At 57.4% G+C, this 17,414-nt stretch overlaps 1 protein-coding gene across 2 annotated transcripts in view; it reads right to left on the bottom strand.

Annotated features, from left to right (window-relative positions):
* The window catches only part of LOC144930435 (uncharacterized), a 90,439-nt gene that overhangs the window by 27,859 nt on the left and 45,166 nt on the right, over nucleotides 1–17,414 (bottom strand). For both annotated transcript variants that reach the window (XR_013635603.1, XM_078852316.1), the window contains exon 2: nucleotides 7,123–7,203. Coding sequence is in view for 1 of the 2 variants with exons in the window: in XM_078852316.1 (XP_078708442.1) it covers nucleotides 7,123–7,203 (81 nt within the window). In the remaining variant the exon portion in view is untranslated. The remainder of the gene's footprint in view (nucleotides 1–7,122; nucleotides 7,204–17,414) is intronic.

Here is a 17,414-nt window from a genome sequence, read left to right as displayed (position 1 = left end):
CTCCCTAGGTAACGCATTCCAGTGTTTCACCACCCTCTTAGTGAAAAAGTTTTTCCTAAAATCCAATCTAAACCTCCCCCACTGCAACTTGAGACCATTACTCCTCGTTCTGTCATCTGCTACCATTGAGAACAGTCTAGAGCCATCCTCTTTGGAACCCCCTTTCAGGTAGTTGAAAGCAGCTATCAAATCCCCCCTCATTCTTCTCTTCTGCAGGCTAAACAATCCCAGCTTCCTCAGCCTCTCCTCATAAGTCATGTGTTCCAGTCCCCTAATCATTTTTGTTGCCCTTCGCTGGACTCTCTCCAATTTATCCACATCCTTCTTGAAGTGTGGGGCCCAAAACTGGACACAGTACTCCAGATGAGGCCTCACCAATGTCGAATAGAGGGGAACGATCACGTCCCTCGATCTGCTGGCTATGCCCCTACTTATACAGCCCAAAATGCCATTGGCCTTCTTGGCAACAAGGGCACACTGCTGACTCATATCCAGCTTCTCGTCCACTGTCACCCCTAGGTCCTTTTCCGCAGAACTGCTGCCTAGCCATTCCGTCCCTAGTCTGTAGCTGTGCATTGGGTTCTTCCGTCCTAAGTGCAGGACCCTGCACTTATCCTTATTGAACCTCATCAGATTTCTTTTGGCCCAATCCTCCAATTTGTCTAGGTCCTTCTGTATCCTATCCCTCCCCTCCAGCATATCTACCACTCCTCCCAGTTTAGTATCATCCGCAAATTTGCTGAGAGTGCAATCCACACCATCCTCCAGATCATTTATGAAGATATTGAACAAAACCGGCCCCAGGACCAACCCTTGGGGCACTCCACTTGATACCGGCTGCCAACTAGACATGGAGCCACTGATCACTACCCGTTGAGCCCGAGGCCATCAGCTGCTGACCATCAGCTGCTGGGGGAGAGCACAGGGACTCTGCAGACCACTCTGGAGGGGGCCTTAAGGCTGAGTAACATTTGAACTGTGCTCTTGTGGTGGGGGTCTTGTCTGTGTTTGTGGGGACACAGGGGGTGTGGCATGGAGCCTGCCCCCCAGTCCATCTGTGTGTCGTCCCCCCCAACCTCCACCACCACAGTCATCGCTGCCCCCTCCACCACCTTAGTGGACACTTACCATCTGCCTCAAGCTCCTGCCTCTGGGACTCTGCTGCTTGCTTGGCCTGCCCTTTCACTACCTGGTGGGCCTGAAGCAGTAGCCAGCCCACACTGACTCTTTGCAAGCCACGTGGGCACACGTGCCCCCTGCCCTCCCCCGGACTGGCCCCCTTCAGCAAGCCCCCAGCTTTGTCCCTTGCTACCTGCCCCATTTTGCCCCTTGCTGCCTTTTTGCCCTCCCTTTTACCCCAGCACCTCACTAGCTTCAGTTTGTTTGCCTGCCCTGCCCTGCCCTTTTCCCTTTGTAGCATTTGTTTTTTTGCCCCGCCCCACCCTGCCCTGCCCTGCCCTCTGAAGCTAGCTCCTTGGTTCCCTGTCCTACCCCCAGCCTGGTTCTCCCCTGTCCCCACGTAGTACCCCTGCCCTGATTGGCCCCTTACTCAGTGCGCCCATGCCCCCTCCCATTCGCTTGTGCCCTTCCCCTGTTTGAGTTTGCCCCTATCTCACTGCACCCCCCTAATGTTGTCATGATTCCCCTCCCTTAGTGCAGCTAGAGGAGCCAGATTTCTATCCTGAGTCGGTGACTGTCCCCTACAAGCCCTTGATAGCCCCCTGTCCAGCCCACCCCTTTTGGCGCCCTCCACCCCTGCCTGCAGCCTAGTGGGGAGGTGTGGTTAACCTGCCTCCCTTTTCCCCTCCCTCCCTGCTCATTATGGTGGGGGCCACAGCAGGTGGGGCCCTTCCAGCAACCCCAGATGCCCCTCCCCACCTGCCACTCCCTCACCCCCCCCAGCCTCTACCTCAATTGCCGCTGCCAAACCACCTGCCACCAGCCCCGCTGGGGCGCTGGCAGCGGTGGGCACCGGAGTAACCTCCACTGCTGCCATGTCCCTTGCCCCCTCAGATTCTGGGGGAGCCCCCCCAGCCGACAGGAAGGGCCAGGGTAAGAAGAAGGGGAAGGGCCCCGCCAAAAAGACCAGGCCCTCCATGGCAGGGACTGCCCCCGCTGCCATGGCCCCGCCACCGGCCGCGTGTCCCTACCCGCTGCTCCCTCCACCAGCTCTGCGGGTGTCCCTCCCCAGGCCCCCAGGGCGTATGCCCAGGTGGCAGCAGCCCCCCCACCTGCTGCTATGTCATCTCTCCAGCCCACCGCCTCTACTACCATCTATAGCGGCCATGTGGACGTTGGCGAGGGTGGTGGGGCCCACAGCCATTGTGGCGGCCTCCAAAATGTACGGGAAGGTGGTCTTCTTCCTGGCATTGGAGGCCGCCACCCAGGAGGTAGTGGAGAAGGGCCTGGCAGTGGGGGGCATGTTCACCCCCCTGGAGCCTCTGGATGACCTGGGCGTCCGCCTGGTCCTGACCTCAGTCCCTCCCTTCCTTCCCAATGCCACCCTATTACCCGCCCTTTTGACCCTGGGGAAGCCCGTTTCTGTCCTGAGCCCTCTCTCACTGGGCTGCAAGGACCCCGCCCTCCGTCACATCCTCTCGTTCCGCCGACAAGTGCAGCTTCAACTGCCGCCGGCGGCACACGACGGAGAGGCGCTTGAGGGGTCCTTTTTGATCCCCTACCAGGGGGCCCACTACCGGGTGCATTATTCAACGGGGGAGGCCCGGCGCTACCTCTGCTGGGCGATGGGGCACGTCCGGAGGGACTGCCCCTTGGCCCGGCAAGGAGGGGCATCCAGGACCCCCGAGCCCTGGCGTGGCACTGGGCCCATCATCGCCGGTGCCCGGAGCTGCCCCTCCTCCTACTCAGTCCACCACTGCTCCTGCTCGGTCCCAAGGGGTGCTTCCTCCAGCCCGCCCAGACGAGCGGGAGAGCCCTGCCTTTGCTGCCTGCAATCTGGCGGGGCCCCTAGAGGAGGGTGTGGCAGGGATACCGCCGAGCATGGGAGAGGGCCTTCCCCAGGGGGAATCTTCCCTCCCTCATGCTCCCCCACCGCTGCCTCCCACAGGCCCTGAGCCATTGCCTCTGCCCCCCAACCTGACCCCTGTTAGCCGGCCCCCCGATGATGCCATGGAGGGCTGAGCCCTAGCCCAGGGGAATCAGGGCAAGCGGAAGGCTTGAGCTCCTCTCCTTTCCACCGATGTGGAAGCCCCCCGGAAAACCAGAAAGGGGGGCACCGATGCCAAGCCCTCTGCCTTGCCCGCAAGTGCGTTCCATCCCCTGGTACCAGCTGGGGAAGATGTGGCAGCACGGGAGGGCAGTACCGTCCCTCCATTGGAGTCCCTTCCCTCCAAGGCCCCCAATGGAGCCCCTCCTGCCCTGTTGCCATCCGGAGCTCCTGTGAGCCCCGAGGTGAGCGTCGCTTCGGGCACTGGTGGGGAGGCCTCCGGGGTGGTGGAAGGAGAGCTCCCTTCCATCTACGAGGAGATCGAGGCCCTGGGTCTGACCCCGGTCACCCAGGGGGAGGACGACCCTCTGCCAGCGGGCCTCGATCTGAGTGACCTCACCCCAGCCCCCCCTTCTCCATGCTCCCTCCCACTAACCGCTGCTTCCGCTCCAGCCTCCACGGATTCCCTGGGCTCCTCCATCTGCCCAGCCACAGGTGGCACTCTGCTGTCGGCCGCTGAGCCCACTGAGGCGACGGCCGGTGTCGTGTGGCTGGGACCCGAGCCCCATGGGCTGTCCCTCGTGGGCGTGGGACAACTGACCTCCTTCCCAGGCAGGGACCCCACTGAAGATGCCGTGGCTACTACACCGGCCGCGGTGCCAGAGCCCAGCATCATGGAGGGCCCACTTCCCACCCCCCAGCTCCCTGAGCTTGATCAAGAGGGGCCATTTCCCAGTGGCCTGGGCTACTGAGGCCCAGGATCTTGCCTTTGCCCCTCTCCCTGACTCTGCTCCCGACCCCTGCCCTGCTCCTACCCTGGATCCCTGCTCTGCCCCTGATGTCATCCCCGTCCCTGGCCCCTCCACCTCCTGTAATATCATTGCCACCCCTGGGGCCGTCATCTCCTCACTCCCAGAGGATAGCCCCCAGGGAGCGGCCTCTGTATTTCCCAGTCCCGACTCACCAGGGGCTGCTATCTTCCCTCCACCGCCCCCAATTGAGCTGGGGTTTGAGGGGGGCTGCGTGGCACCAGCCTATCGGGTGCCACGTCAGGGATCTGTCCCTTGCCTGCCCGTTTCGGTGGGCCACGGGGCTCTGTCAGTGGTCCCTCCGGAGGAAAGCCGGGGGCTAGTGACCCCGACCCCCCATACACTGCGAGAGGAGGTGCAGGAGTTCCTTGAGGATGTCCGTGGCTCCTGTAACAAGGTGCAGCTCGCTTTCCAGCGATGGGGGGATTTCCGTTAAATCTTCCGGGCTGTGAGTGCCCTCGTGGGGGAGGGTAAAAGGACCAGGAAGCAGGCCGCCGTGGCCTACCAGTGGGTCCGCCTCTTCCGTGACTCCTTATGGGGTAGGTCACGGATTGTTGCGCGGCGCGTTGAGAGCCGCGAGCATCCCTGCCGGCGAGGATCCTCCCCAGCCCTCCTCATGGCACCTCTCACCATCGCAACATTGAACACCCGGGGCTGTAGGATGGGTCTCCGCAGGTGCCAGGTGCTCTCCTTCCTTTGGGGGGAGTACTCTGTGGTTTTCCTGCAGGAGACCCATAGGGGTCCGGCCGCCGAAGACAGCTAGCAGCTAGAATGGGGGGACAGGGTCTACTTTAGCCATCTTACAGTTCATACGGCTGGAGTGGCGACCCTGTTCCGACCGATCCTAACACTTGCAGAGTGCTGTGGGACGAACTCCCAATGGTCAGCACGGGCAACCGAGACCAGCTAGAGCTGCCTCTCACTCTGGCCGAGTTCTTAGAAGCCCTCCGCTGCATGCCCACCAATAAATCTCCGGGCCTGGACAGGCTGACCGTGGAGTTCTACCACGTGTTCTGGGACATTCTCGTCCCAGACCTCATCACCGTCTGGGCCAAGTCCTTGAAAAGCGGGGTCCTCCTTCTCTCATGCAGATGAGCCATGCTCGCCTTATTGCCGAGGAAGTTGGGACCTCTGCAACTTATGGAACTGGCATCCTGTCTCACTCCTCAGCATGGACTACAAGGTCGTAGTGAAGGCCGTCTCGCTGCGGCTGGGGTCTGTGCTGGTGGACATGGTCCATCCTGACCAGACCTACACTGTCCTGGGCAGGACCATCTTTGATAACTTGTACTTGGTCCGGGACCTCTTGCAGCTGGGGCGCAGGGATTGTCTGTTGTTCACCCTTCTGTCCCTGGACCAGGAAAAGGCATTCAACTGAATGGACCATGGGTATCTCCTGGGCACTCTGTGGGTGTTTGGCTTCGGGCTCCAGTTTGTGGGCTTTTTCCAGGTGCTGTACGCTGGGGCAGAGTGTCTGGTCAGGCTCAACTGGACCCTGACCGAGCTGGTCAGCTTCGGGCGGGGAGTACAGCAGGGGTGCCCCCTCTCGGGCCAGCTGTATGCTCTGGCGATCAAGCCCTTCCTCTGTCTCCTCTGCCGGCAGTTGACGGGGTTGGCACTTGGGGAGCCGGAGTTGCGGCTGGTCTTGTCAGCGTACGCCAATGATGTGCTGTTCATGGTCCAGGACCTGGGCGACCTGGTGCGGGTGGAGGCCTGCCAGGCCATTTACTCGGCGGCAGTGGTGAGCTGGAGCTGGTTCGCGCGAACTGGTTGTTTAAATTTTGAAGCAGTTTTAGAACCAGTTGTTAACCCGCTCCCCTGCAGGGGGTGCTGAGGCTTTGATGGGCTCCGGCCAGGAAGTGATGTAATTCCTCCTCCGGCTACTGGGGGCGCTGCGCTGGGGGAGCCATGTGGGCTGCCGCCCGGCCCTGAGCACAAGTCCTATTGCTGCTGCTGCTCCCCTGGCCCTGGGGCTCCTGCTGCTGCCTGGGGGGTCCCCAGCTCCTCTGCTGGGTCTGGGCTGCGTCCTGCTGCTCTCCCCGTGAGTACCCACCCCCCTGCCTGCAGCCAGCCCCTGCCTTCAGCCACCCCCGCATCCCCTACCCGCAGCCAGCCCCTGCCTTCAGCCATCCCCGCATCCCCTGCCTGCAGCCAGCCCCGGCCGCACCCCCTGCCCTGCCTGCAGCCAGCCCCTGTCTCCACCCACCCCCGCAACCCCTGTCCACAGCCAGCCCCTGCCGCACCCACCCCCGCACCCCCTGCCCTGCCTGCGGCCAGCCCCTGCCGCACCCCCTGCCCTGTCTCCAGCCAACCCCTGCTGCACGCAGCCCCTGCCCTGCCCGCAGCCAGCCCCTGTCTCCAGCCACCCCCGTACCCCTCTGCCCTGCCCGCAGCCAGCACTCTCCTGTCTCCAGCCAACTATGCAGCCCCTGCCTTGCCCGCAGCCAGCCCTTCACCCTCTGCCTCCAGCTAGCCTTACCCCACGCCCATGTCTGCAGCTGGCCCCATGTCCACTGGTGCCCTGCAGTTCCCAGGGCAGTAACCCTGCACACCTGCTTCAATGAGGGGGGCAGGGAGCAGCTGGGACCCACACATGTGCACACCCTAGGATGACCAGACGGCAAGTGTGAAAAATCAGGACAGGGGGTGGGGGGTAATAGGAGCCTATATAAGAAAAAGAATCGCCCCTCCTCCTTTCCAGCCCATCATTGCTCCCATTCAGGCCCTAGAGGCACCTCCCACAGCGCGTCCAGACTGTAGAGGTAAAAATCCTAAGGCCATCTTGGATCCTCTAAAGGACAACTAGGCATCCATTTTGTAAACCCTTCTTGTCCCCTCCTCACTCCGAGTTTGGCGCCTTTTTATGTTTAGGCAGGAAATGGTAGTTACGTCAATCAGCCTAGCAACCCAATGTCTATGTAAGGCGGTGCTCAGATTAGATCGGGGCTGCCCACCTGAGTGGCAGAGTCTTGTTGCTGTCTGTTTGAGACAAAGTAAGTGACTGAGGGTAGGTCATTCACCCCAACAGGGTCATCTTAGCAGGGGATATACTCACCTATACGCATCTAGGTGATTGCTTGCTCCACACACGACGATACAGGTGAAGGGAGGGGGAGGGATTCAATTACCTGAATACTCATATCTTACCCAAGAAGATGCTCATCTGCTCCTGCCCTGAGGTCCTATTCACATCTGAGGGATCCGGCTGCCCAACCGTGCTGCATCCATCTTGAAGAAGAGAAGACATAATCAGATCAAGCTGCTAGAGATGGTAGAGCCATTGTCATTTTGATTCCTGTATACAAATCCCTATTGATACAGCCTGCCTTGTTTTATTTGTCTCACCTTGTTATTTGGGGAGTCCTTGCCACCCCATTAAATAAACTTCTTGTACCTTTATCCTGTCTGAGTCATATCTGGGAACATAAACCCGCCACTGATAGATACGGGAAGGGAGGCAAACCTGAGACCGAGACTCCTGCCATTGTTAATTCTAGCTCCTGTTTCGATCAACAAAGTGGGAGAGCCCCGCCTCCGCTGCATGCAGTCTGGAGGAGCCTATGGAGGAGGGTGCGGTGGGATTATCACTGGGCATGGGAGAGGGCCTGCCCCAGTGGGAATCTTCCCTCTCTTGTACTACCCCACCGTTACCTCCCTGAGTACCTGTACCAATGCCCTTGCCCCCCGACCCGACCCCTGCTGTCCAGCCCACAGATGATGCCATGGAGGACTGGGTCCAAATACAGGGGAAGCGGGGCAAGTGGAAGGCTCAAGCTCCGCTCCTCCCATCTGATGCAGAAGCCCCCCCGAAAGACCAAGAAGGGGTCCACCGACATCAAACAGCGGAGAGGCTAACAGAGGGAGTTTGCCTGCGATCTGTCCAAGAGGAGGTACGCTAAGTGCTGCATTAGGGGGTCTGTGGTGGTGAGTATCTGAGTGTCTGTTGCGGGGACAGTTTGTCAGTTTGACCATGTGCTTGATTGTTTGAAAAGTTTGAATTGGGAGTGCTTTGTTCCAGGTGAGCCTTGAGTGAACCTGACTGTAATAAAAAGCCAGTCAGCTGAACGGCGAATAGTGGAGAGGCTAACAGAGGGAGTTTGCCCAGGGAGAGCCCACTGAGGTTTTCATCTTGCTGGCTTCTCTGAGTAGTTACTACAACTTCTGAGGAAGCTCGTAGAAGGAAGGTAAGATGGATGGTGAGCGTTCAGCTGTTACCTGCACAGGATGTGCCATATTTGTCTCTCTTCCACAGGACAGAAGTGTACAAAGTGCAAGCTGGTCTCCATATTGGAAGAGAAGGTTCAAGGTCTGAAGCAACAGGTATCAACCCTGCGTTGCATAAGAGAAACTGAAGATTTCCTGGACAGACGTCAGGATATGCTTCTATGAACACAACATTCTGAAGATTCAGAGCAGGCTGCGCAGCGGGGATAGAAGGACAGTGAAGAAATTTGGCAGCATGTGACCTCCAGAAGAAGAAAGGGGAGCGTCCATATACCAGCAATGCAGATACAGGTAAGCAACCGTTTTCATGTTCTCTCCACAGGTACTAATGCAGAGAGTGGACAAGATGATACATCTGAGAGAATGGAGCAGAAGGAGACGCCGCCGATTGGAAGGCATGAGATGCACTGTCCTAGGGATGGGGATTCCACGACCACCGCTCCCAAGAGAAGGAGGCGGGTGGTGGTGGTGGTCGGGGACTCCCTCCTCAGGGGGACTGAGTAATCTATCTGCCATCCCGACCTGGAAACTGAAAGTCTGCTGCTTGTCAGGAGCTAGGATTCACGATGTGACGGAGAGACTGCCGAGACTCATCAAGCCCTCAGATTCCTACCCCTTCCTCCTTCTCCACGTGGGCACCAATAATACTGCCAAGAATGACCTTGAGCGGATCACTGCAGGCTACATGGCTCTGAGAAGAGGGATAAAGGAGTTTGAGCTGCAAGTGGTGTTCTCATCCATCCTCCCTGTGGAAGGAAAAGACATGTCGAATTGTGGAAGTCAACGAATGGCTACGCACGTGGTGTCGGAGAGAAGGCTTGAATTCTTAGACCACGGGATGGTGTTCCAAGAAGGAGGAGTGCTAGGCAGACACGGGCTCCACCTAACGAAGAGAGGGAAGAGCATCTTCGCAAGCAGGCTGGCTAACCTAGTGAGGAGGGCTTTAAACTAGGTTCACCGCGGGAAGGAGACCAAAGCCCTGAGGGAAGTGGGATACCGAGAGGAAGCACAAGCAGGAGAGCGCAAGAGGGGAAGACTCCTGCCTCATACTGAGAAAGCGTGATCATCAGCGTGTTTTCTTACGTGCCTATACACAAATGCAAGAAGCCTGGGAAACAAGCAGGGAGAACTGGAAGTCCTGGCACGGTCAAGAAATTAAGATGTGATTGGAATAACAGAGACTTGGTGGGATAACTCACATGACTGGAGTACTGTCATGGATGGATAGAAACTGTTCAGGAGGGACAGGCAGGGCACAAGAGTTGGGGGAGTTGCATTGTATGTAAGAGTTACACTGTATGACTGCTCAGACCTCCAGTATGAAAATGCAGAAAAACCTGAGAGTCTCTGGATTAAGTTTAGAAGTGTGAGCAAGAAGGGTGATGTCGTGGTGGGAGTCTGCTGTAGACCACCAGACCAGAGGGATGAGGTGGACGAGGCTTTCTTCCGACAACGAACGGAAGTTACTAGATCGCAGGCCCTGGTTCTCATGGGAGACTTCAATCATCCTGATATCTGCTGGGAGAGCAATACAGCGGTGCACAGACAATCCAGGAAGTTTTTGGAAAGTGTAGGGAACAATTTCCTGGTGCAAGTGCTGGAGGAACCAACTAGGGGCAGAGCTCTTCTTGACCTGCTCCTCGCAAACCAGGAAGAATTAGTAGGGGAAGCAAAAGTGGATGGGAACCTGGGAGGCAGTGACCATGAGATGGTCGAGTTCAGGATCCTGACACAAGGAAGAAAGGAGAGCAGCAGAATACGGACCCTGGACTTCAGAAAAGCAGACTTTGACTCCCTCAGGGAACTGATGGGCAGGATCTCCTGGGGGAAAGGAGTCCAGGAGAGCTGGCTGTATTTTAAAGAATCCTTATTGAGGTTACAGGAACAAATCATCCTGATGTGTAGAAAGAATAGTAAATATGGCAGGCGACCAGCTTGGCTTAACAGTGAAATCCTTGCTGATCTTAAACACAAAAAAGAAGCTTACAAGAAATGGAAGCTTGTACAAATGACCAGGCAGGAGTATAAAGATATTGCTCAGGCATGCAGGAGTGAAATCAGGAAGGCCAAATCACACTTGGAGGTGCAGCTAGCAAGAGATGTTAAGAGTAACAGGAAGTGTTTCTTCACGTATGTTAGCAACAAAAAGAAAGTCAAGGAAAGTGTGGGCCCCTTACTGAATGAGGGGGGCAACCTAGTGACAGAGGATGTGGAAAAAACTAATGTATTCAATGCTTTTTCTGCCTCTTTCTTCTTGAACGAGGTCAGCTCCCAGACTACTGCACTGGGCAGAACAGCATGGGGAGGAGGTGACCAGCCCTCTGTGGAAAAAGAAGGGGTTCAGGACTATTTAGAAAAGCTGGATGAGCACAAGTCCATGGGTTTGGATGCACTGCATCTGAGCATGCTAAAGGAGTTGGCAGATGTGATTGCAGAGCCATTGGACATTATTTTTGAAAACTCATGACGATTGGGGAAGGTCCTGGACAACTGGAAAAAGGCTAATGTAGTGCCCATCTTTAAAAAAGGGAAGGAGGAGGATCTGGGGAACTACAGGCCAGTCAGCCTCACCTCAGTCCTTGGAAAAATCATGGAGCAGGTCCTCAAGGAATCAATTCTGAAGCCCTTAGAGGAAAAGAAAGTGATCAGGAACAGTTAGCATGGATTCACCAACGGCAAGTCATGCCTGACTAATCTAATTGCCCTCTATGACGAGATAACTGGTTCTGTGGATGAGGGGAAAGCAGTGGACCTGTTATTCCTTGACTTTAGCAAAGCTTTTGATATGGTCTCCCACAGTATTCTTGCCAGCAAGTTAAAGAAGTATGGGCTGGATGAATGGACTATAAGGTGGATAGAAAGCTGGCTAGATCGTCTGGCTCAGTGGGTAGTGATTAATGGCTCCATGTCTAATTGGCAGCCAGTATCAAGCGGAGTGCCCCAAGAGTTGGTCCTGGGGCCAGTTTTGTTCAGTATCTTCATTAATGATCTGGAGGATGGTGTGGACTGCACCATCAGCAAGTTTTCAAATGACACTGAACTGGGAGGAGTGGTAGATACGCTGGAGGATAGGGATAGGATACAGCGGAACCTAGACAGTTTAGAGGTTTGGGCCAAAAGAAATCTGATGAGGTTCAAGAGGGACAAGTGCAGAGTCCTGCATTTAGGACGGAAGAATCCCATGCACCTCTACAGACTAGGGACCGAATTACTAGGCAGCAGTTCTGCAGAAAAGGACCTAGGGGTTACAGTTGACGAGAAGCTGGATATGAGTCAACAGTGTGCTCTTGTTGCCAAGAAGGCAAATGGCATTTTGGGCTGTATAAGTAGGGGCATTGCCAGCTGATCGAGGGACATGATCGTTCCCCTCTATTCGACATTGGTGAGGCCTCATCTGGAGTACTGTGTCCAGTTTTGGGCCCCACACTACAAGAAGGATGTGAAAAAATTGGAAAACGTCCAGCGGCGGGCAACAAACATGATTAGGGGACTTGAACACATGACTTTTATGAGGAGAGGCTGAGGGAACTGGGATTGTTTAGTCTGCGGAAGAGAAGAATGAGGGGGGATTTGATAGCTGCTTTCAACTACCTGAAAGGGGGTTCCAAAGAGGATGGATCTAGACTGTTCTCAGTGGTACCAGATGACAGAACAAGGAGTAATGGTCTCAAGTTGCAGTGGGGGAGGTTTAGGTTGGATATTAGGAAAAAAAATTTCACTAGGAGGGTGGTGAAGCACTGGAATGCGTTACCTAGGGAGGTGGTGGAATCTCCTTCCTTTTGAGGTTTTTAAGGTCAGGCTTGACAAAACCCTGGCTGGGATGATTTAATTGGGGATTGGTCCTGCTTTGAGCAGGGGGTTGGACTAGATGACCTCCTGAGGTCCCTTCCAACCCTGATATTCTATGATTCTATGATTGAGCCTTCTGCTTTGCCCCCAGGTGAATCGCATCTGCCAGAGCCGGCTGGGGACGATGTGGTGGCAATGGAGGGTAGTACTGCACCTCCTCTGGAGCCCCTCCCTGGGGTGGCACCAGATGGATCCCCTCCTGCTCCCTTGCCACCTAAGGCCCCTGCTAGCCCCGAGACGAGTGTCACTTTGGGTGCTGGCGAAGATGTCCTAGGGTGGTGGTTGGTGACTTTCCTTCCATCTTCAAGGAGATCGAGTCCCTGGGTCTAACACCAGTCATCCATGGGGAGTATGACCCTTTGCCAGCGGGCCTCGATCTGGGTAACCTCACCCCGGCCCCCTTGTCCCCACCCAACCATGCTTCTGCTCCCATCTCCGAGGGACTCCTGGACTCTTCCACCAGCCCAGCCATGGATGGCACCCCACTACAAGCCGCAAAGCCCATGGAGGCAACGGCTATTGCCACACGGCTGGGCCCTGAGTCACCAGGGGCATCCCTTGCTGATGCAGGGCAGCCGACCTCCTCCCCAGACGGTAGCCCCACTCCTGATTCTCCACGACACCTGCCATGGAGCAAGAGCCCGGCATCACCAAGGGCCCACTCCCCAGACCCCTGCACCTGACCGAGAGGCACCCCCACCTGGCAGCTTGGCTGCTAGGACTCCCGATTCTGACTCTGCCCCTCTCCCCGACCCTGCTCCTAAGCCCTGTCCTGCCTCTGCCCCTGATGTTGACCCCGCCCGCCTCCCCTCCACCTCCTATGCTGCTGTTGCCGCCCCTGGGGCTGTCTCCTTTCCCTTCCCAGAGGATGACCCGCCCCCCCCCCAAGGAGCGGCCTTCATGTTCCTCTGTCCTGACCCCCTAGTGGCTCCTATTTTCCCTCTACCGCCCCCTACTGAGCCGGGGTCTGAGGTGGGCTGTGTGGCACCAGCACATCAGGTGCCACGCTGGGGGTCCGCCCCCTGCCTGCCCGTCTCGGTAGGCCATGGGGCTTCAACAGGGGCCCCACTCGAGGATGGCGAGTGGCCTGTAACTCCGCCCCCTGATAGGCTGCAAGAGGAGCTATGAGAGTTTCTCCAGGACACCCATGGGTCCCAGAACAAGGTGCAGCTGGCTCTCCAGCCATGGGGGGACTTTTATCAAATCCTCTGGGCAGTAAGGGCCATTCTGGGGGAGGGTAAAGGGACCGGGAGGCAAGCCGCTTCGGCCTACCAGTGGGCCCACTGTTTCCGTGACTCTTTGCTCACCTATGGAGTAGGTCACGGTTTGCTGTGCGGCCCAACGGGAGCTGTGAGCGTCCCTGCCAGGGAGCATCCCCCCAGCCCTCCCCATGGCACCCATGATCTTCGCAACGTTAAACACCCGGGGCTGTAGGATGGGTCTCCGCAGGTGCCAGGTGCTCTCCTTCCTTCGGGAGGGGGGGTACTCTGTGGTTTTCCTGCAGGAGGCTCATACAGATCCAGCCGCCGAAGCAAGTTGGCGGCTGGATTGGGGGGACAGGGTCTATATTAGCCACCTCACAGTTCGTACGGCTGGAGGACCCTGTTCTCCTCCGACCTATGGCCCGAGGTGCTGGGGGTTGCTGAGGCTGTGCCGGGCCGCCTGTTGCACCTCTGGGTCCATATGGAGAGGCTAGTGGTCAACCTCGTCAACGTTTACGCCCCGATATCAGGCCCTGAGCGGCTGCGCTTTTATCGGCAGGTGTCCGCCTTCCTCAGCTCTTTGGATCCTCGTGAGTGCCTGGTCCTGTGTGGGGACTTTAACACCACCCTCAAGGAGCGGGAGCCCTTGGGGACCGAGCAATGCCTGGCTGCCACAGACGTCCTCCAGTAGATTGTCGACCATCACTCCCTGGTGGACGTCTGGTGCGATCACGACCCAGACAACGTCTTAACATTCACCTTCTTCCAGTTGGAGGCCCATCAGTTGTGCCACTCTCAGTTGGACTGCATTTACTTATCACACTGTCACCTTTCATGGGCCCACTCCTCCAGCATCTGGCCAGCCCCGTTCTCAGATCACCACCTAGCAACTGTGATAGCCTCTCTCTGCGCGGAGAGGCTGGGGCTGGCTTATTGGCACTTTAATAACAGCTTTTTGGAAGATGTGGGGTTTGTGGCATCCTTCCAGGAGTTCTGGCTGGCCTGGTAAGGGCAGAGGAGCTCCTTTCCCTCAGCGCGGTGGTGGTGGGATATGGGGAAGGTGCACGCCCAGCTTTTCTGCCGCAATTACACCCGGGGTGCCAGCCGACGGAGGGATGCGATGATAGAGCAGTTAGAACGGGAGGTCTTAGAGATGGAGAGGCATCTGGCTGCCAGCCCCGAGGATCCATCCCTCTGCAGAGTGTGCTGGGAGAAGCAGGAGGAGCACTGGGCCCTTGAGGACCATCAGGCCCGGTGTGCCTTTGTTCGGTCCCACATCCGACTCCTTCGGGAGATGGATGATGGCTCCCGCTTCTTCTATGCCCTGGAAAAAAAGAGGGGGGCCAAGAAGCATGTGACCTGCCTCCTAACAGAGGACTGCACCCCCCTCACGGATCTAGAGGAGATGCGTGGGAGGGCCAGGGCCTTCTACACGGGCCTTTTCTCCCCAGATCCAACTGATCCTGAAGCTTGCAGAGTGCTCTGGGATGGACTCCCAATGGTCAGTGTGGGCGACCGGGACTGGCTAGAGCTGTCTCTCACTCTGGTTGAGTTCTCAGAAGCCCTTCGCCACATGCCCACCAATAAATCCCTGGGCATGGACGGGCTGACCGTGGAGTTCTACTGCGTGTTCTGGGATGTCCTCGTCCTGGACCTTGTCACTGTCTGGGCTGAGTCCTTGGCAAGCAGGTTTCTCCCCCTGTCATGCAAGCGAGCTGTGCTCACCTTGCTCCCAAACAAAGGGGACCCCTGTGACCTTCGGAATTGGCCTCCCGTCTCGCTCCTCAGCACGGACTACAAAGTGATAGAGAAAGCCATTTCGCTGTGGCTGGGGTTCGTGCTGGTGGATGTGGTCCACCCCAACCAGACCTACGCTGTCTCGGGCCGTACCATCTTTGACAATCCATATCTGGTCCGGGATCTCTTGGAGCTCGGGTGTAGGGATGGTCTGTCGTTCACCCTTCTGTCCTTGGATCAGGAGAAGGCATTTGACAGGGTGGACCACGGGTATCTCCTGGGCACTCAGTGAGCGTTCGGGTTCAGGCCCCAGTTTTTGGGGTTTTTCCAGGTGCTGTACATCTCCAGGGAGTGTCTGGTCAGGCTCAACTGGACCCTGACTGAGCCAGTCAGCTTCGGGCGGGGAGTACGGCAGAGGTGCCCCCTCTCGGGCCAGCTGTATGTTCTGGCGATCGAGCCCTTCCTCTGTCTCCGCCACTGGAGTTTGAGAGGGTTGGTGCTGCAACAGCTGGAGCTGGAGCTGGAGCTGGAGCTGGAGCTGGTCCTGTCAGCGTAAACCGATGACATGTTCCTTGTGGTCCAGGACCCAGGCAACTTGGTGCGGGTGGAGGCTTGCCAGGCCATCTACATGGCAGCCTCCTCCACCCGGATCAACTGGGTCAAGAGCTCTGGCCTGGTGGTCGGGGATGGGTGGCAGGCAAGCTCCCTCCCACCCACGGTTCAGGCCATCCAATGGAGAGTGGGTCCGCTGCTCTATCTTGGCATTTACCTTTCTGCCATGCATCCATCTCCGCTGGAGAATTGGCAAGGTTTAGAGGACAGGGTGGCAGAGCAGCTCCGGAGATGGACAGGACTACTCCGGTGCCTCTCGCTCCGAGGGAGGGCACTGGTGCTCAGTCAACTAGTCCTGTCCATGCTCTGGCATTGGCTTAACACCCAGGTCCCAGCCCCAGGCTTCCTGGCCAACCTCCGGACATTGGTTCTGGAGTTCTTCTGGCCAGGACTACAGTGGGTCTCTGCAGGGGTCCTCCATCTGCCCCTGGAGGAGGGAGGACAGGGCCTGAAGTGCCTGCGCACACAGGTCCATGTCTTCCGCCTCCAGGCTCTACAGAGGCTCCTTTATGGTGCAGGCACTCCAGAGTGGAGTGTACTGGTACACACCTTCCTGCGCCGCTTCCACGGGCTCCAATATGACCAGCAGCTCCTTTATCTCCATCCGAGAGGTATTCCGCGAGACCTCTCCGAGCTGCCGGTCTTCTACCAGTACCTCTTCCAGACCTGGAAACTGGTTTCAGCCACCAGGTCCGTGGCAGCCGCCGAGGGGTTGGATCTCCTCACAGAGCCCCTGCTACACAACTCCCAGCTCTGTGTGCAGGTGCCAGAGTCCCCCTTGGTGTGCCAGAGGTTCATCCTGGCAGAAGTCACCAGGGTCGGACTGGACCTCCTGGACTACGACCGGGGAGACTGGCTGGATCCCCTGATGCTCGCTCAGCACATGGGGCTCTCCAGGCCTGGTACTTCCTGGCATGTACTTCAGGAGGTGAGGGTTGCTTTACCGCCCACTGCTTGGGTCTTCCTCCACCAGGTCCTGCGAGAGGTCACGCCACACCCATCCTCCACCCCAGGCCCTCCGGACCTTTTCATTGGGCCCCATGGACCTGCCAGGCCATCCCACCCCTTTACTGTGAGCTGACTGCACAACTTGCAGCCAGTTCGGTTCCAGACCATGCCAAGAAAACATCTGTACACACTCGTGTGCCTCGCTCTTGTGTCCTGCCCTACCCTGGTCCCAAGGCCCGCCAGGGACATCAGCTGGTGGCTCTTTTATAGAGCTGTGAGCACAGGTGTGTACTTGGTGCGGTTCACTCCCCTCCTGGACACCTGCCCCTTTAGCGGCATGAGGGAGACCTTGGTGTACGTATATCTGGAGTGCGCCAGGTTGCAGCCCCTATTCCGGCTCCTCCTAGATATATTATTATGGTTTTGGTTGCACTTTTCCCCTCACCTTCTCGTCTATGCACTCCCTATCCATGGCCTCACAAAGTCGAGGGACCTCCTTCTCAACCTCCTCCTAGCCCTGGCCAAAATGGCCATTTTCAAAACCAGGGAGAGGAGGTTGGCCGACGGGGTTTCCTGCGACTGTGGAGCCTATTTGTGCTTCTCAGTCTGTTCACGCATCCGGGCAGAGTTCCTCTGGAAGCGTCTGCTGCCTCCCTTGACACCTTCAAGGAGCAGTGGGCGCTGTCCAGAGTTCTCTGCTTGGTGTCCCCATCCGGTTCCCTTCGTTTATCCCTGTGACCTCACTCCCGTTCCTGTTATCTCCTTAGCTGTCCCCTGTAATTATTGTAATCCTGAACCTGTAGATCCTCCCCTTAGGCTGGGGGAGGTTCTTTAGCAGTGGGCGGGCTTCCACCTGCCCACTTCCAG

The sequence above is a fragment of the Lepidochelys kempii genome, chromosome 3, assembly GCF_965140285.1.
Source record: "Lepidochelys kempii isolate rLepKem1 chromosome 3, rLepKem1.hap1, whole genome shotgun sequence".
NCBI lineage: Eukaryota > Metazoa > Chordata > Testudines > Cheloniidae > Lepidochelys > Lepidochelys kempii.
This window is presented reverse-complemented; position numbering and strand designations above follow the sequence as displayed.